The sequence below is a fragment of the Leucoraja erinacea genome, chromosome 9, assembly GCF_028641065.1.
Source record: "Leucoraja erinacea ecotype New England chromosome 9, Leri_hhj_1, whole genome shotgun sequence".
NCBI classification, from domain to species: Eukaryota; Metazoa; Chordata; class Chondrichthyes; order Rajiformes; family Rajidae; genus Leucoraja; species Leucoraja erinaceus.
In genome coordinates, this window is record NC_073385.1 from 58,098,682 (window position 1) to 58,119,070 (window position 20,389).

Here is a 20,389-nt window from a genome sequence, read left to right on the forward strand (position 1 = left end):
CTTTTATCAGTTTATTTATTCATGTGTGTATATATTTATATCATGGTATATGGACACATCTGTTTTGTAGTAAATGCCTACTATGTTCTGTGTGCTGAAGCAAACACCACATCCACTGGTTCTCCCCTATCCACGCTACTAGTTACCTCCTCGAAAAATTCTCTAAGATTCGTCAGACATGATTTACCTTTCGTAAAATCCCAAATTTCATTGTCCTATACAGCGACACATGACAATAAACTCACTTGAATTTGAACTTGAACTTTTTGTCTATCTTCCATTATTGTAGCACAGCTGTCAACGTTTGGCTGTCGACAGGTGGCGATAGGCGTGCGGACCAGGACCATGCTTCCCCCATTCTGGGCAGCTGCCGTAAAGTGTCGACAGCCTCAGCCGGAAAAGGGTGGTGAAGCGGCGGCGGCGAGGTGGGCCGGGCCGGGCCTTGCGCAGCAGGGATTGAGTTTGCTCAGTCCGGGTGGGTGAAGATGGCGGAGGAGGATAGGAAGGAACCGAGTGCCGGCCGAGAGATGGTCATCGGGAGATGGCCGGAGCCCGAGCAAGTGGTCAGGGTGAGCGAGCGAGCACGGTTGTTGTGGGCTGGGCGAGTGGTGGCAGGAATCGGCTGCCGGTTATAGCGCCGTCGGCAACGGGTCTGGACTGGAAAACCAGCCGGGGCAGGGAGGAAGAATGGTGGGGGTTGGGGGCTGCAGAAGGAAGTGCGAGTTGGGGTATCAGCTCGGGTGGCACAGGGCACCAAATATGCGCTGGGAGCTGGGGGGTTGGAGCGTAGTGTGGGTAGAGAAATATGGGAAGACGAGGTGAGGGTGGAGCAGAGGATGGGAAGCAGTGGTGCTGGGAGATGGGGTATACGGCGCCGGGTCGTGGGATTGGAAGCGCAAGGCGAAGATGATGCTAGGGGCAGTGGGTGTGGGAAGCTGGGATTTAACTGGGAGGGTCGAGCTCCGGGAATCAAGAGTTGTGATCTATTAGCTGGAGACAAAGAGAATTGGGGTCCAGGGTGCTGAAGGAAGGAGGAGTTCCCTGGAGTCAAACAACACTCCACCATTTCTATCATTGACCCCTCTGTACTTTCCTGTTTACCAGCACTGTCTGCAGCCTTCACTGCCGTGGCAAGTGCTGACCTCGATACATATGATGTTGTGAGAGTCTTTATCTATCTATTTATCTATCTATCTCTCTACCTATTTCAACTATCACTCTCTCCATCTACCTCTCTCTATCTATCTGTCCTGACCCTCCTCAGGCAGCACACAGTCATCGTGTGGATGGAAATAAAAATCTCTGATCTCAGGATCTCTTAGGCCTTTTCTTGAATCTATGCCCTCTAGTTTTAGTTATCTCTGTTGTGGGAAGGTGGGGGTGGGGGTGGGAGATATGATCTGAGAATCCTGCTGAGAGGGCACTTGATGGTGGGAAGAGGTTTGCTTGGACTTGGCAGGACTGAGATGAGTGGGAGATGATCTGGGTGTCCCTGAGGTGACATGGAAGAGGAATTTGAATCCACGTTCTTCCACCTCAGCCCTTCTGACTACTGTCAATGATGAATATCAAGTCAAGAGTTTTTAAGTATAATGGAAAGGGAACGGAGCAATTATTTGCAGGTCTACTGATAAAATAATATACCTATAAATATTCAATAATCAATAATATAATAAATTAATGTTCAGTCATACTTGGTAACCGGGCAATGCAAACAGAAGTATGTAAATTGTTGCTGAGGTAGGGTTGGAGATAGGTTTGTGAAGTCTGATTCAAGATACAATTGGTTGGTGGGAAGAACCTGTCCTTGAACCTAAAGGTCACTGTTTTCAGGCTCCTGTACCACCACCTCAATGGTAGCAGTGAGATGAGAGCATGGCAAAGGAAATGTATCTTTGATTCCAGATGCCTTTTTAAAGTAGGTTTCCATGTAGATCCTTTCAGTGGTGGGGAGGTCAATACCTTTGATGGACCCAGCAATGTCCACTACTTTATGCAGCCTCCTTCATTTTGGACATACAAGTCCCCAAACAAGGCCATGATGTAAAGGTTCGGCGGAGCAAATCTCAATCTTCAAAGGAACACAAGCTTTGATGAACTTCTTGTTATTGCATCAATGTGCTGGTCCTAGGTCAGATTTTTTTAGATATGTACACCAAGGAATTTGAAGCTTTTGATGTTCTCCATCATCATCTCCTCTGACGGTAAGTTTATGGCTGCTCGGCTTTCCCTTTCTAAAGTTCCTTGGTCTTGCTAACGTTGTGGGCAAGATTGTTGTTCTGGCACCATTCCATCAGTTTATCAATCTGCCTCCTGTACTCTGACTCAACTTGACCCATTATTCATCCAACAATGATGGTATCATCAGCTTATTTAAAAAAAAAAAGAAGTTGCAGCTATGTTTGTCTCTATAATGCTGGGTAGACAGAGAGTAGAGCAAGGGATTGAGCACTAGACTTGCGGTGTTCCTGTGCTGATGTTAGACGAGGAGGAAGCCTGTTGCCAATTGGTACTGAGTGCTCTGCCGATGAGGATGTCAAGGATCCACCTGCATAGGGATGAGCGGAGACCATGTTCCCCGAGTTTGATGAAGGGTCTAGAGAGGATGACAGCAAGTTGTTGTTGTTGTCCAATTGGAGAGCCAGCGAGATTGCATCTGCTGACGATCTGCTGACATGGTAGGTGGATTATAGTGGGTCCAGGTCCTGACTAAGGTAGGAGTTGATATGCTTCATAACCGTCCTCTCAAAGCGCTTCATCACAGCAGCCGTGATTGCTGTCGGTCGGTAGTCATTGAGTCAAATTGCCTTGTGCTTCTTGGGCACGGGTATTATAGATGTTGTTTTAAAGCACACGGGGACCTCGAGGGAGAGATTGAAGAGGTTGCAGCCAGTTAGTCTGTGCACGTTGTGAAAACGTGGCCAGGCACACCCTCCGGGTTGGTTGCTTTCTGATAGTTCACCCTCGTGAAGGATCTTCTGACATTCACGTCAGTGACTGAGACCACAGTGTTCTTAGAGACTCTGGTGGCTTGAGAAGGTGCATTGAACTCCCTTTCGAAGAGACCATAGAAAGCATTGACCCCATCTGGGAGTGATGCTTTACCCTCATTTGAGCTACTTGGTTTCTCCCTATAGGAAATAAAGGCAGGGCAAGCCCTACCACAGGTACCCAACATCCGTTTGATCCTCCATTTCAGACTGAAAGTACCGCTTTGCTTTCTCGATGGACTTCTCAAGATTGTTCCTGAAGTTTTTATATGACCCTGTATTGACAGACATGAATGTCTGAGAATACACTATTCCATACATTACCTATGAAGTCAGTACAACCGTGATTTATTCGTTCAGGTCCGCTATTGTGTCTTTGAACGTCTACAGTGCCTTCCATAATGTTTGGGACAAAGACCCATGATTTATTTATTTGTCTCTGTGCTCCACAATTTGAGATTTGTAATAGAAAAAAATCACGTGGTTGAAGTGCACACTGTCAGATTTTAATAAAGACCATTTTTATACATTTTGGTTTCACCATGTAGAAACGACAGCAGTGTTTATACATAGTCCCCCCATTTCAGGGCACCATCATGTTTTGGACACACCAATGTCATGCATTTACAAAGTAGTCATGTTTAGTATTTTGTTGCATATCCTTTGCATGCAACGACTGCTTGAAGTCTGCGATTCATGGACATCACCAGTTGCTGGGTGCCTTCTCTGGTGATGTTCTGCCAGGCCTGTATTGCAGCCATCTTTAGCTCATGCTTGTTTTGGGGGCTAGTCCCCTTCAGTTTTCTCTTCAGCATATAAAAGACATGCTCAACTGGGTTCAGATCTGGTGATTGACTTGGCCACTCAAGAATTGACCATTTTTTAGCTTTGAAAAACTCCTTTGTTGCTTTACCAGTATGTTTGGGATCACTGTCTTGCTGTAGAATGAACTGCCGGCCAATGAGTTTTGAGGCATTTATTTGAACTTGAGCAGATAGGATGTGTCTTTTCACTTCAGAATTCATTATGCTACTTCCAACAGCAATTGTATTATCAATGAGGATAAGTGAGCCTGTACCTTCAGCAACCATACATGCCCAGGACATAACACCCCCACCGCCGTGTTTCACAGATGAGGTGGTATGCTTTGGATCTTGGGCAATTCCTTTTCTCCTCCATACTTTGCTCTTGCCATAATTCTGATAGGCTGGTACTTTAATCTTCATCTCATCTGTCCACAAGACCTTTTTCCAGAACTGTGGGTGCTCTTTTAAGTACTTCTTGGCAAACTGTAAACTTGAACTTCCCTGCACAAACCTACCTCAGTACTGAACCACTACTATGGTTGTTCAATGTATTTTTGTGCTATCACGGTCGTGCATAATTAGAATGAGTAATCATTTATGGTATATTTATTGTTGCTGAAACTATGTCACCTTTACTTCCTTATTTCCAGCATAACCAATTATCTATTTATTTTGGAAAACACCATTTTCACATATCCTATGGAGGGAAAATTAACGTACTAACTTGTTCTACATTCAAGGTGCTGTCAACAATTTTATTTAACACACAGCTTATGATATTCCTGACAAAAGTCCCCTTTTCAAAAGCATAATACCCTGAAGAGGTTATAAAATCCCATAAAAGCAATATCCTTGAAAGTAAATTCCAATTTACTCATGGGGCAAAATGGAAAACTCCATTAAATCATACTTGGACAAAAGCACAATTACACTAAATGGTTTAAACTAGATGGGGTCCGACAGATTAGAAACACGCTTCAGAAGTCAGGTGTGGATTTGTCAATGACCACTGTGCGCAGAAGACTTCATGAACAGAAATACAGAGGCTACACTGCAAAATGCATACCATTGGTTAACCGCAAAATAGGATGGCCAGGTTACAGTTTGCCCACAAGTACTTGAAAGAGCAACCACAGTTCTGGAGAAAGGCCTTGTGGACAGATGAGACTAAGATTAACCTATAACCTATAACCCCGGGCCACGGTGTTTGAGCCGCGGGACTGATTTATAACATCGCCCGGGGGGTATCGCCTCAGCGCAGTGGGAGAAGAGGAGGGAAGAGACTGCAGACCTAAGACTTTTGCCTCCATCACAGTGAGGAGATGCTGGGTGGACTCACTGTGGTGGATGTTAATATGTGTTTATTGTTGTTTTTATTGTATTATATGTATGACTGCTGCAATTTCGTTCAGACTTCGGTCTGAATGATAATAAAGGCTATCTATCTATCTATCTATATCAGAGTGAAGGCAAGAGCAAAGTATGGAGGAGAGAAAGAACTGCTCAAGATCCAAAGCATACCACCTCATTTGTGAAACACGGTGATGGGGTATTATGGCCTGGGCATGTATGGATGCTGAAGGAATTGACTCGCTTATTGTCATTGATGATACAACTGCTGATGGTAGCAGCATAATTAATTTTGAAGTGTATAGACACATCCTATTTGCTCAAGTTCAAACAAACGCCTCAAATGACTCACTGGCTAGCGGTTCATTCTACAGCAAGACAATAATCCCAAACATACTGCTAAAGTAATAAAGGAGTTTTTCAATGCTAAAAAATGGTAAATTCTTGAGTGGCCAAGTCAGTCACCTGATCTGAACCCAATTGAGCATACCTTTTATATGCTGAGAAGAAAACTGAAGGGTACTAGCCCCCAAAACAAGCATAAGCTAAAGATGGCGGCAATACAGGCCTGGCAGAGCATCACCAAAGAAGACACCCAGCAACTAGTGATGTTCATGAATCACAGTCTTCAAGAAGTCATTGTATGCAAAGGATATGCAACAGAATACTAAACATGACTGCTTTCATTTACATGACATTGCTGTGTCCCAAACATTATGGTGCCCTGAAATGGGGGGACTATGTATAAACACTGCTGTAATTGCTACATGGTAAAACTAAAATGTATAAAAATGGTCTTTATTAAAATTTGACAATGTGCACTTTAACCACGTGATTTATTCTATTACAAATCTCAAATTGTGGAGTACAGAGGCAAATAAATAAATGATCGGTCTTTGTCCCAAACATTATGGAGGGCACTGTATTCAGTCAAACTTCTCCAGTGATTACAGGACACTTTCATCATTCTCTCTTCAAAGATCAGCCCCCTGGATTGATTGGATGTTACCGATTCAAATATATCTTTCCCTAAGGTTACACAAAAAAAAGCTGGAGAAACTCAGCGGGTGCAGCAGCATCTATGGAGCGAAAGAAATAGGCAACGTTTCGGGCCGAAACCCTTCTTCAGAAACCCTTCTTCAGATAACTTTCCCTAAGTTCCTCAGAGATTCTCGCAGTATTGCATGCGGGGTTTCAGCAAAATATTCTTACTTTTATATACCAGTTTCTTTTCAATAAAGCTCAACAGAGCAAATGGCTTCCTAAATGAATGCTGAATTCTTCTTATGTTTACTTCCTGTATCTAGAAAAATCAACATGTGACTTTACAGCAGTATTTGCTACTTTCTTGCCATTTAATCGGGTGGCGCCATGAGCGGCAGCCTCGCCAGCAGCGTGTTCGTCCTTTCGACTTTTTTTGGTTTTTAGAATGTTTAAACGTATGTTTTAGTATGGGGGGTGGTGGGGGGGAATAGGGGAAAACCGTTTTCAGTTCCTTACCTCTACAGAGATGCGACTTTTCTCCTTGTTGCATCTTCGCCGCCCTCGTGGCCCAACAACTGTATTGGTGCAGCCTTTCTCGGAGCCGACCCAGAGCTTCAGCAGCAGGCGCGGCGCGTACTTTACCATCGCGGAGCGGGGCGATCCCTTGCTGGGGATCTTCAGAAGAAGTGCTCCGACCACCGGCCTGTGGCCTATAACATCGTGAAGCCGCGGTCTCCGGTAAGAAAGTGGTCGATTCGGGAACTCTGGGAGTGTGTGTTCCGACGTTGGAGTTTCGTTCATCCCGAAGAGGGGGCTTGTACATTCGGCCATCCATAGTGGCGACTGCGGAGGGTTCAAAGCCCCGACCACGGGTGAACAAATGGAGGAAGATTGACTGAATGTTATTGCCTTCAATTACAGTGAAGAATGGTGATTCCACTGTGGTGGATGTTTATGTTAAATTCTATTGTTTATTGTTTTCTTTTTGATTGTATGGCTGCATGGTAACTCAAATTTCACTGTACCGTAATTGGTGCATGTGACAATAAATGTGACTTGAAATGTGAACTTGAACTTTAAATAAAGGTTTGGAGTAGAATGGAACATTTTGCCACATTACATTCTGTCTGGCAACTTCATGTCTACTTACTAAATCTATTCATATCTCCTTGCAAATTCTTTGTGCCTACCTCACAGTGAACTGGCAGGTTAACTGGCCCAGATTTTACTAGTATTTAGAAGCCTAAAGGGCCTGTCCCACTTGGCAGTTTTTTTTTGGCGACTGCCGGCATCATTGACTGACGTATCAGGTCACCGAAAAAGTCGAGGTGTGATGGGGCGTTACGCGGTGTGATGATGTATTGACGCGCGTTGTTTTTTCAAGTGCCTACCATGTGCAACCTTGTCAAATGCCTTGATGAAATCCATATATACTTCTACAGCTCTGTCATCAAACATTTTGGTCACATCTTCAAAAAAACTCAGATTCGTGAGACATGATCTCACACGTACAAAACCATGCTGAATTTCATCCTTCTTGCTCAAGTCCTACCTAATTTAGTACCATCAACAAACTTGGGATATTACATCTGGTCTCCTCAGTTGAATTGTTGACATAGATCTAATGTAGATCAAATGTCGGGACACAAACACTGATTCCTGCAGTACCCCACTAGTCACAACCTTCCTGAGAAACATCGCTTATTCCCGCTCTTTGCTTTCTGTTTTGTAATAAATTCTCGAACTGCCTTTATATTATTCACAGCTCCTTGCATTTGAACTTTGTCGATTTACCTCCCGTAAGGCACCTCACCAACTTGTTTTTACTTTTTAAGCCCCTCTGCTGGTTTCCATTCTTTATTGACAGCAAGTGTGTTAAAGCAAGCCATGTTGCTCTTTGCTGCCTCACTATAACTGCTTCACTATAACGAAAATCGGGGTATTCTGAGTACTATATTTTCTGCAAACAAGTTATGTACTCTGTGTACAAAACAGGATGTCTTAATCAAAGTACAGTAAAATTTGAAACTTTTTGGAGAGATTTCTATAAGAATTCAATATATACTTGTCACTAATTCTCACTCTGTCCCTGATCCAAAATGCCACATGGTGAAATAGTCTAATAATTGAAATGTTTTGTAAATGCTACTTATAGAACAGGTTGTTACAAAATACCAGCAATGACTGTAAACACATTTAATCTACTTTTGCATGCTCAAGCGTTTAGTATTGCACTGACGTATGAATGGAAAAATAGCATTGATAATGGGGAAAGCCTGACATTTCTTTGATTTGATTGTTCATTTTTATGAAATAATCTGTTGGAGATTATGTGGACATAAATCAGTGAAAGGATGTGAAGATTTGTACTCATAACCTTAAAATATGCGTCATGGGAGTTGTATCCTGATTAGAAGAAAAGGGTTATTTGCTGTAGACCCTTTATTTAAAAATAACATTATTTTGAAGTGGAAAAAGGTTCTGACTATCCACCCTGTTATTGCCTCTAATCATTTTATTACTTCTACCAGCCTCCAGTGCTCTGGGGAAAACAATCCGAGTTTGTCCAACCTCTTTTTTATAATATAGCTAATATTTCTAATCCAGGCTACATCCTGGTGAACCTCTTCTGTGCCCTCTCCAAAGCCGCCACACCCTTCCCATAGTGTGGCAACACAATCATTGTAATTGTGGCTAAAAGCAAAGTTTTATACAGCTGCAACGTGAGTTCTCAACTTTTATACGCAATGAAGGATCAGACCAGGTAAAACGATGGGAGAGTTCAAGGTGGTAGTGTTTCCCTGTTCCCATTTGGTTTGAATTGTATGCTGCGGAGGTGCAAGCTCTAATGTACTAGGGTAAAACATGACAAATACAAGCACAGACGGAGTCATCATGAAAGGAAAAGTAGGCAATGATAAAAATTAAGTATACATTTGTGTACGTTGAACTGGTTCTTTACGGCAATTTTATGGATTTTTTTTTAGCTTAATTTTGCAAAAGCATTTTCAGCAAATGAGTTTTGATGATCTGGAATGACATTCATTCAGACTGCACATTTGGCCCAAAAGGTAAGAGTGGGAAGCTTTGATTGCAACTGACAATTTTATTTTGTCTTGCAGAATTGGCAGGAAGGAGTTGATTTGTATTCGGGAATATATCAACACTTTATGGAATATGTCCCTTCAGTACGTTGTTCAGGCTCAGACGCCAAGGTACCTGAAGAGGAGCAGGCCTATCACATATTGTTCCAAACCTTGGAATGGTTTCTATTTGGAGAATCCCCCGAAGTTGGTTTTGCAAAGCTGGAACAAAACAACACTACATCACAGCTATGTGGCCGGGTTTTCAAAGGAGGAGAGACCACGTATTCCTGTCGGTGAGATGTACATTGAGCACAGCATTTTGCACCTCTTGTGCTGTTTTGCATTAGTCTTCAATTATATATTGACTGACTATTAAACATTTTATTTATAAAAATTGGAGCTCTCTGCTCAATACTTCCACAGGAACACCCGAGTTGGTTCAAAAGTGCAGCTCCCATCACCTTTCAGGGGCAATAAATCCAGGCTTCTGTAGCGACTGCCTCTCAAAAATGAATAATAAAAAGATTCAAGGGAATGCCGCACTTTAGTACAAGAAATCTGTAAACAAATTTCTGACAGCATAGTCTACTTGGTTTTGAAGTACAGGTCGTGAGAAAGGCCACGTCCATGGTTAATCATTCATATCCACACCACAAAAATGTATTTTGGACGAGTGCAGGAAAGCTATTAATTCAACATGTTCATTATCAGATTTGTCCTAATCCCAAAAACAAGGTCAATTTAGTGATTGAGTAAAGTACAAAAACAGATGGAAACGAATCAAGCAAATTCACTTGCATAGTTCCCAAACCACGAGAGTGACTACACTTCCATTGTACTTCATCAAATTAGGGCAATTGACAAAAGAAATTGCAGAGGAGATTAGAAACTCCCCATATGATGATAATGTGACCAGAAAGGCTCACAGAAGCAATTTCAGGAGTAACTTCCAAAGTGAAGGGATAAATAATGAATATTGGGCAGTTGAACAACTGTGGCGAAGGGACAGGATTATGGGACTATAGACAGATCTTGATCTATCTGATCTATCGATCAAGAGCCAATTATCCTCCCACATACCAGGGTTCTATCACACTGATTAGGATGTGTCACAAATAGAAACAGAATATAGAACAGTACAGCACAAGAACAAGCCCGTCGGCGCCCAATGCCTGTTCCAAACATGATTTCAAGACCAACTCGTATCTGCCTGCACATAATCCATATGCCCTCATTCCCTGCTTAACCATATGCCCATCGAAAGTTTCTTAAATGCTGCTATTTTATCTGCTTCAACTATCACCCCCAGCAGCATTCCAGGCACTCACCACCCTCTGTGTAATAAAATAACTTGGCTCGCTCATCTCCTTTAAACCTTGCCTTTCTCACCTTAAAGATACGCCCTCTCTCGTATTTGATTTTTCCATTCTGGAAAAAAGATTCTGCCCTATCTATGCCTCTCATAATTTTAGATTCTTCTGTCAGGTCTCACAATGTTAATATATTCTAAGTAAATAAAAAATTATCAACGTGTTAAACATTCTAACAATATGAATCCTTTCTGTTATAGAGACTGTGCACTCGACCCCACTTGCGTACTGTGCATGGACTGTTTCCAAAATAGTGTTCACCGAAATCATCGGTATAAGGTATTTGTCTTGCTTTTTTGGTTTTATCCTGTGTTTAAATTGGAATGGAAGGTGTTTGTGCAAAATGTATCAGTTATAAGTTTTACAGTTTGTGGAAGTATTTGATTAGGGGGGAAAAAAAACTCTAGGGATTTAGGTCTTGTGGATAAGGTTGGTTATATACAGTGCCCTCCATAATTGGGACAAAGACCCGTCATTTATTTATTTGCCTCTGTACTCCACGATTCATGGACATCACCAATCGTTGGGTGTCTTCTCTGGTGATGCTCTGCCAGGCCTGTATTGCAGCCATCTTTAGCATGCTTTTTGGGTGGGCTAGTCCCTTCAGCATATAAAAGGCATGCACAATGCGGTTCAGATCGGGTGATTGACCTGGCCACTCAAGAATTGACCGTTGTTTAGCTTTGAAAAACTCCTTTGTTGCTTTAGCAGTATGTTTGGGATCATTGTCTCTGGTTCTCACTGGCGCTACAAGTCAGCTGCCTCACCTGCAGCAGGTTCGTTGTTTCGACTTTTTTTGTTTTTTTTTAGTATGTCCAACAGTATGTTTTAGTGTTTCTCTGTATGTCTTGTGTGGAGGGTGGTGGGTGGGAATAGGGGGAAACTGTTTTCAGGCACCTACCTCGACGGAGATGCGACTTTCTTATTGTCGCTTCTTCGCCTCCCTCCTCGTGGCCTTACAGCTGGTTTGGTGCGGCCTTTACCGGAGTCCGGCTCAGGGCTTCAGCGGGGACTTTAACATCGCGGACTCCCTTGCATTGGGCCGTGGCATGTGCTCGACCTGTCCCGACATCTGCGTTCCAACCATCCCGACCAGAGGGCTTGAACATCGGGCCATCCGTAGCGGCGACTATGGAGGGTCAGGGCCCCGACTACGGGTGAAGAAGGGAGGAGGAGAACTGTCTGAACTGTATTGCCTTCCACCACAGTGAAGAATGCTGTGGTGGTTATCAGTGTTGAATTATGTTGTGTATTATGTCCTTTTTTAATTGTAACGCTGCATGGTAAATTGCATTTCACTGCACCTTATGCTGCATGACAAATAAATTTGAACTTGAACTTGATTGGCTTGCTGTAGAATGAACCAATGAGTTTTGAGGCATTTGTTTGAACTTGGGCAGATAGGATGTGTCTATGCCAAGGGTTCCCAACCTGGGGTAAATTTCACCTACCAAAGGGGTAAATTTGTTGATAATGGATTTAAGACCCATGATAAATAAATCATGGGTCTTTGTCCCAAACATTATGGAGGGCACTGTATTGTCAGTTTGCTGCACTTGGAATGGTTCAGTTCATGTGAAGTTTGAATGTTTCAGGATATCGACCTATGTTTTTCATGTTCTATGTATGTCAGGAAGCTGTGTAATTGGAGGGAAATTTAGTGATTATGTTCCTGTAAACATTATGTCACTTGTCTTCTGGTTGGTAAAGGTTATAGGTTGGGATTTCAGATGATATCTGATAAATGGCATCTATATGAGTCGTTGCGAATGCATTTGGCTTTATGCCAGCTGCTCTGTTGTTGCTGAGAATTATTAGGGAACGTAAATACTGCATGTTATACTGAGCCTCCATGTAGCAGACGGGCTGACCAAGCTGGGCTGGAGATCTTGGTCTCTCTGTGAGCTATTAATATTTATTTTGGTAAATTTGTTTAAAGAAAAATCTGTTTTGAGTACATGATTGTAGTTTTAGGGGCTGGCTGTGCAGGAAGATTTCCAAGGATGTTGTCTGGAATGGAATATTTCAGTACTGAGCGGTCTTTGGATAGGCTGTAAGAGAATTAGAGGGGATCTGAAGAAAATTGTTTTTTCCTAAAAAGATGATTGCAATGTGAAATGCACTGCCCATATGGGTGGCGGAGGCAGAGATTCACTCAACATACAAAATGTATTTAGACAATCACTTGAATTGCCAAAAGCCCACAAGTCCTGGTAAGTGCAATTAGTGTAGATGGGTACTTGATGGTCACCATATATGTGGTGAGCCAAAGGTGTTTCTGAGCTGTACAATGCTTTGACTCAAACCATCTTTTACATGCCCGTGGGCATTAAGCAAAATAGATAGCTACATGCAAAAATCTCATGAGCAGTAATGTGATTTAAAGGTTGTATGAAACTTCTGGTGAAGGAATAAATGCGACCCATGCAAGAAATCCCTTCTTTGCCGCTAAAATATAATTGATCTTTTAGCCCAAACTGAAACCTAAAAGTTAATGGTTGCATAGTCAGAAATGGGGCTTGTTGGAAATGGAGATGAAGATCTTTGGATAGATATGTTCTATACAGAATATGGTTGGGTAATATGCTTCTAAAATTCTCTTTTGGTCCTGGGAATCAAGGCTGGCGATTTTGCAGTGGGGTAGAGCGATTTTCTGCTGACAGAAGATTGTGTTTCTTTTTGAAAAATGTAAAAACCAATGAGTCTTTTATGGGAATTACTATCAATGTCAGATAGCCAAAATGGCATTTGTAGTTTTAGTCAAACTCCAAGTGATTGTTTGGAAATCCCATGGTTTTGCATTGGGCACACTGAGCTATTTCCTATGTTGCCCTTCAATCTCCATGAGCACTTTTCTTTGAGCACCCTGGATTTGTCACAATATTTCTTATGCTCCCACAAAATGTCTTAAGTTCCCACAAGTAATGTAAAAAGAAGTGAATTAAAAGTGTGTTGGTCTATTAATAAGAGTAATATCCAAAAATCCGGAATAACTGTAAGTCTGGCTCTTGGCAGTTCTGGATTATCATCCCTTTACTGTCATTGTTTGATTGATTGACCCGATTGAAAGATACAGCATGGAAATAAGCCCTTGGGGCCCACCAAGTCCACGCTGACCATCAACCACCTATTCGCACTAATTCTATGTTATCACTTTCTCATCCATTCCCTGCACACTTGGGACAATTTAAAGAGGCCAATTAACCTACAAACCTACACGTCGTTGGGATGTAGGAAGCAACCGGAGCACCTGAAGGAAATCCATGTGGTCACAGGGAGAACGTGCAAAATTCACACAGACAGCACCTGAGGAAAGGACGAGCTCGGGTCTCTGGTGCTGGGTAAAACCATGCAGAACGAATACATGCAACAAAGGTCTCTGGCCCAGAGTTTGTGCAGGTTGAGCTGATCAGATGATTGATCAGTACTAAAGGTTTAGCTGAAAGCATGATTTATCAGTATTAAAACTGGTACATGATATACTGTACCAAATTGTTTATATTGCTACTTTTCCACTAAAGGTTCACATTGATTATTGGCATATCTTGTGATTATTAAGAATTTATAACCTCCACACTTAGGCTGTACATGTACTCGAACTAGTCCTGGGAGCTGATAAATGAAGATAGCAATAGCTGGAGGTGTTCCATTCAAATTTTCTCTCCTAACTTCACAGCTAATGAAAACTGTTTGGTATTATAACTTTTTGTATTAAAATATGTTGTCAGAAAGATCCTGCCACTTTTCTAATTTGTTTTCTTGAAGTGGATGTTACCACAGCATTTAATCATGGTATGATTTTGCATTCAGATGAATTCTTCCAATGGAGGTGGGTTTTGTGACTGTGGTGATGTTGAAGCCTGGAAGACTGGACCTACTTGTATTAAGCATGAACACGGTGCATCTGAGGACACCAAGGTAAGAGATTTATGTAATAGTATTTTGTCTTTGTTAATTGTACCATTTCTGGCGATGGAGACTAGGTAAGGCTGGATGGTTACTGATGGAACATATCCATTGAATGAAAGATCTTCCTTGTCAATCGAGAATAGTTTTATTGCTAAGGATTGGAGAATGGCCTGAGGATTTACAATGCACTTATTACATATCAAATTTGAAATGTTGGAATGGAAAAGGATATGAGCGGACTAGGAACATCAGATTAGCTCTTTCAAGTCAAGAGTGTTTTATTGTCATATGTCCCAGATAGGACAATGAAATTCTTCTTTGCAGCAGCACAACAGAATATGCAAACATAGTACATAACGGGAGAAGAAAAAAAGTTCAGTGTGTGTACATACACATGCACTCATACTCAATAAATAACAAATATAGTGCATTAATAATGATAGTCTGTTGCAGTTCAGAGCTTATTTGTTGTCGTGTTTAATAACCTGATGGCTGTAGGGAAGAAGCTGTCCCTGAGCCTGGATGTGTCCGTTTTCAGGCTCCTGTACCTTCTTCCTGATGGCAATGGTGACATGAGTGTGCGGCCAGGATGGTGTGGGTCTTTGATGATATTGGCTGCCTTTTTTTTAGGTTAATCCAAAAGGAAGGAAAGGAGGACCCCCACCCCCCCCCCCCAGCCCCCCCCCCCCCCCCCCCCCCCCCCCCCCCCCCCCCCCCCCCCCCCCCCCCCCCCCCCCCCCCCCCCCCCCCCCCCCCCCCCCCCCCCCCCCCCCCCCCCCCCCCCCCCCAAAACAATCCCCAATGACAGAAAAAACCACCCCCCCCCCCCCCGCCCCCCCCCCCCCCCCCCCCCCCCCCCCCCCCCCCCCCCCCCCCCCCCCTCTTCTGTTTGCCTTTATTTGCTTCAGTTTTGAACAAGTAGTTTGATTTCAGTTTATTTTGCATTGTCAATAAACTTGAGAAAACGCTTAAACCAATCAGAAAAATATATTATGTTTGCCTTATGAACTTTAAGTTTATGAAAGAGAAAGAAGGAGATTAATAAAAATATATAATAATTTTTATGTAGGGGTTCCCTGAGACATGAAAATTATCTCAAGGGCTCCGCAAGGGTAAAAAGGTTGAGAAACGCTGCTCCAGACATTAAATATTACCCCTGAATCTTCCCTATTAAGCCCGTTTGTCCGTTTCAATGAGCCCACCTCGGTCTTGGTCTCTAGAGTTTACGGTATGTTTAATATTTTCCAGGATTTAATTTAATGAACTTTGGAGACTCCCCCCCCCCCCCCCCCCCCCCCCCCCCCTCTGTTGCTAGCATATTCTTTCTTTGGGAAAGAGATCTCAATTCTAAATAGAAACTCTGTTTCACCGAGGTCCTATATAATTGAAGCAACAATTATTATTGTAAGGAATTTCTGCACTCGAGTTTTCTAATGGTAAAAGCCAAAACACCATTTTTCTTCGCAATTATTTGTGGCATTGACATGTTAATTTTCAACATGTGGAGGCCGGTTCTCTGGATACTTTCAAGAAAGAGAGAACCGGCCACCCAACATGTTGAAAAATGTCCTCGAGAGCCCCAAGTACCTATGAGCGGCTATTACCGTAATTCGAGTTCGAATCAGGGGAAACTCTTGAATTAGCTTGTACAGTGGGACAGGCCCTTTAATCTGCTACCTCCACCTTGAAGAACAGTGTCAGAATGAGTGTGGGAAGCCAATTATATCTGAACTCCAAATTACAACAGTTCAGATTTAGAACTTTATCACAGTTCCTTCATTATATCAAAATTGTGGAATTGTCAATCTAACAGCACTATGGAACCAATTTCACCTCATGAACTGCAGCTATTCTCAAACAAAGTTTTATAGCTTGACTTTAAATGCTGGCACCAGCAGCATCTTGTGAATAAATAAATCAGATATTTATATTTAACTTGTCTAGCTGATTGTGAATTTATATTTCCATTGTCACTGAACCTATACAATCTCTTCGACTTGACTCTGGAAGCCCATCCCCAGATCTATCTATTTTGTAAGATACTGTTTAAAATCTACCCCTGACCAAGTCTTAACATCTCAACATCTTGCAAAATGTTAGGTTGCATAATGCACGTTTATTGCTACCTCATCCTTCAATATAAAGATTATTATTTTGCTGAGTTATGTTGCAAGCTAAGATTAGGTTGGTGTTTGCAGAGCGAGGAGTGTTTCTGAGGTTGGAACCACCCGGTGGGAAATTCACTGTGTATGTGGTGTGTGAACATCTAGTGCTTAATAAGTTCCAGGTACCACCACCATCTGTATCAGTGTTCCAATATATCCATCTGGTTGCTTCTTCTCGAATATTGAAATAACTACGTTTTTTTAAATGGCACTTCTTATATCTTGCGTAATCCAACTAAACTAGCATCTATAAAAACAGCTCAGTTGCTTTCTTCCCTCAACCTTCCCACCCCCCTAACCGGTATTTTAATCACCCCTCTAACTAAAATCATTGTTTCAGGGTGTAATAAGATATGGCAGAGAAAACGAATAGATTGTAATGAACAATAAAAAGGCACAATGTGGTTCGTGGTGTCTGGTAACTTTTTAATTTATATTTAATTCTACTCAAAAGAATAACATTGTAAATTGAAGCTTTTTCTACGATGGTGAGTTGGAAGAGTATAATGTTGGGAATAATAGTATGGCTAATAATTGTATGGTTTCAGATTTGGTGTGTCCATGTATCGCTAGGTTTATTCCCTTCCAATTCCCTTTTGTGAGAAATTGGCAATATTCCAGAGAAAAGAAAGTTAAATGCAAATCTGAAATAATTTGAAGACGCATGTTGTAAACAATTGAATCAGATTTTCCTGGAACGTTTCCCGGAGCAGAAATGTCACGTAAACATTTCTGAGTTCATGCAGATAGTGTTATGATGTGAGTTTCTATCAAAGGCAATCGTTCAACAGACATCTGTTTTGCTGCCATCACTCTCCATGCTGGCTTCCAGACTTTCACCTGCGTCAGTCCGGCATTAGAACACGACCTGACACCCCCCCACCCCGCATGCCCACCGCCAATCTTATTTAAACCCACTCGTGCAACACGAGCAAACCTTCCTGCTAGGATACTGGTTCCCAGTTCAGGTGGAACCCATTCCTCTTGTACTGATCACCTCTGCCCCAGATTGATATTCTGTAACTATTCAAGAGGATGACTCACCACCACCTCTTTTAGGCAGTTAGTGTTGGGCAAATAGGTGCCATCATCGCCAGCAGTGCTCACATCCTGCAAAATGAATAAAGTAATTAAAAATGTGGCCTGCAAAAAGAGGATAGTTCTCCAACTTTACAGAGCTACGAACTATCCCTCAATTCCACCTCCGATAGTTGCCAGAGAGACAGAATTAGCATGAGACAGCTGATGATGGATGTCAATGGCAATGGTTTCGATCTTCCCAATATTTGCTTGGAGGGAGCATCTACCCTGTATTATCGATTGGAGAAGCAGTGTGAAAGTTTTCAAACATGGAAGGGACTGGGGAAAGTGGTGGTGAGATAGAGCAGGGTGCAATCAATAGACTTGAGAACGTCTATATCTTCACAGAAAGGATTTTCAGCAGAATCAGTGATGTAGGAAAAACCCTAAGTACGAAGATGTGAGGCTCATTGGCCTTAAATTTCCTGGATTATCTCTATTTCCCTTGTCAAATAAAGATATTTGCTACTCTCCAGCCCTCAGTGACCTTGCCTGGGGCAAGAGAGAATTCAACGAGTTTGGCCAATATCCCATTGAGATATCATTAACCCCAGAGGACTTACCCATCTTAATGCTCTTTAAGATACCCAACACCACCACCTTCTAGATTTTAACATGCTCCAACATGTTGGTATTCCCCACACTGAGGTCACCATCCTCTATGTCCTTCTCCGTAAAACCGATTCAAACTACTAATTTGGTATGTTGTCTGCATTCTCTGACTCCAAGCATTAATAATTTTATCCTTGTATGAACCTACCTACTCCTTAGTTACCCTCTTGTTTTAAATGTATATGGAAAATGACAGGATTAGATCATGGATCATAAGATGATAAGATAGGAGCAGAACCGGGCTATTCAGCCCATTGAGTCTGCTCCGCCATTTGATCATGGCTAATCTATCTTTCCCTCTAAACCCCAATCTCCTGCCTTATAACCATATAACCATATAACAATTACAGCACGGAAACAGGCCATCTCGGCCCTACAAGTCCGTGCCGAACAACTTTTTTCCCTTAGTCCCACCTGCCTGCACTCATACCATAACCCTCCATTCCCTTCTCATCCATATGCCTATCCAATTTATTTTTAAACAATACCAACGAACCTGCCTCCACCACTTCTACTGGAAGCTCATTCCACACCGCTACCACTCTCTGAATAAAGAAGTTCCCCCTCATGTTACCCCTAAACTTCTCCCCGTAACATTTGGTACCCTTACGAATGAAGAATCTATCAATCTCCACTTTAAAAATACCCAATGACTAGGCCTCCGCAGGTGTCTATGTCAGTGAATTCCACAGATTCACCATCAATTATAAAAGATGAAACAGCCGCACATTTGGATAGCAGTAACAGGATCGGTCCGAGTCAGCATGGATTTACGAAGGGGAAATCATGCTTGACTAATCTTCTGGAATGTTTTGTGGATGTAACTAGGAAAATGGACAAGGGAGAGTCAGTGGATGTAGTGTACCTGGACTTTCAGAAAGCATTTGATAAGGTCCCACATAGGAGATTAGTGGGCAAAATGAGGGCACATGGTATTGGGGGTAGAGTGCTATTTGATCTTATTTGATTGTGCACGCCGGGTTGATAGCATTCGTTGAAACAGGGCGAACCACTTGAAGGTTGCAATCTTCCACCCTCAGTTAGTTACTGTTAGTATATTATAGCCATGTGTAGATATTTCTAGCTGTATCTTTTTTGTATGCTTGTGGGTGGGATTTGATACGTAGAAGGGCGTATTTACATCTGAGGAGGCTAGCGTAGCCACAGAGAGTGGGCAGTCAGTTCAGCCTCGAGGGAAGGAAAAGGCAACAGTTTTTACCACGCAACACGACACAGATGAAACAGTTAGTAACATAGAAACATAGAAAATAAGGTGCCAGCACTGCCATTCATTGTGATCATGGCTGATCATCCCCTATCAATAACCCGTGCCTGCCCTCCCCATATCCCTTGACTCCACTAGCCCCTAGAGCTCTATCTAACTCTCTCTTAAATCCATCCAGTGACTTGGCCTCCACTGCCCTCTGTGGCAGGGAATTCCAAAAATTCACAACTCTCTGGGTGAAAAAGTTTTTTCTCACCTCAGTCTTAAATGACCTCCCCTTTATTCTAAGACAGTGGCTCCTGGTTCTGGACTCACCCAACATTGGGAACATTTTTCCTGCATCAAGCTTGTCCAGTCCTTTTATAATTTTATATGCTTCTATAAAATCCCCCCTCATCATTCTAAACTCCAGTGAATACAAGCATAATCTTTTCAATCTTTCCTCATTTGACAGTCCCGCCATCCCAGGGATCAATCTCATGAACCTACACTGCACTGCCTCAATCTCAAGGATGTCCTTCCTCAAATTAGTAAGAACGAAACATTACAATTTATATTGGAATAAGAAATACTTGATATGAATCACTTCTTTGTTTCAATAAAGGACCAATGAATCAAGAAATAACGACTGGAAGATTTGTTTTTACTATCTGCGAGTGCATGAGCTATATCTCTTCTACATCTCCGAGTAATAATGGCAATCAAAAGTTGGACATTGGAAAATTAAGAAATTGCCATTACACTTCCTGTAGATCCCTTTAATTGTGAGAAAGTCAATACTCGCGATGGACCAGGGAATGTCCACCACCTTC

General features: G+C 42.3%; 1 protein-coding gene across 1 annotated transcript in view; it reads left to right on the forward strand.

The window, feature by feature from the left end:
- The first annotated feature begins 409 nt into the window (after positions 1 to 409).
- Positions 410 to 20,389, forward strand: part of ubr1 (ubiquitin protein ligase E3 component n-recognin 1) — a 149,391-nt gene continuing 129,411 nt past the window's right edge. Inside the window, exons 1-4 of the mRNA XM_055640892.1 lie at positions 410 to 569; positions 9,253 to 9,509; positions 10,787 to 10,865; positions 14,397 to 14,504. Coding sequence (XP_055496867.1) covers positions 486 to 569; positions 9,253 to 9,509; positions 10,787 to 10,865; positions 14,397 to 14,504 — 528 coding nt within the window. The 5' untranslated portion in view covers positions 410 to 485. The remainder of the gene's footprint in view (positions 570 to 9,252; positions 9,510 to 10,786; positions 10,866 to 14,396; positions 14,505 to 20,389) is intronic.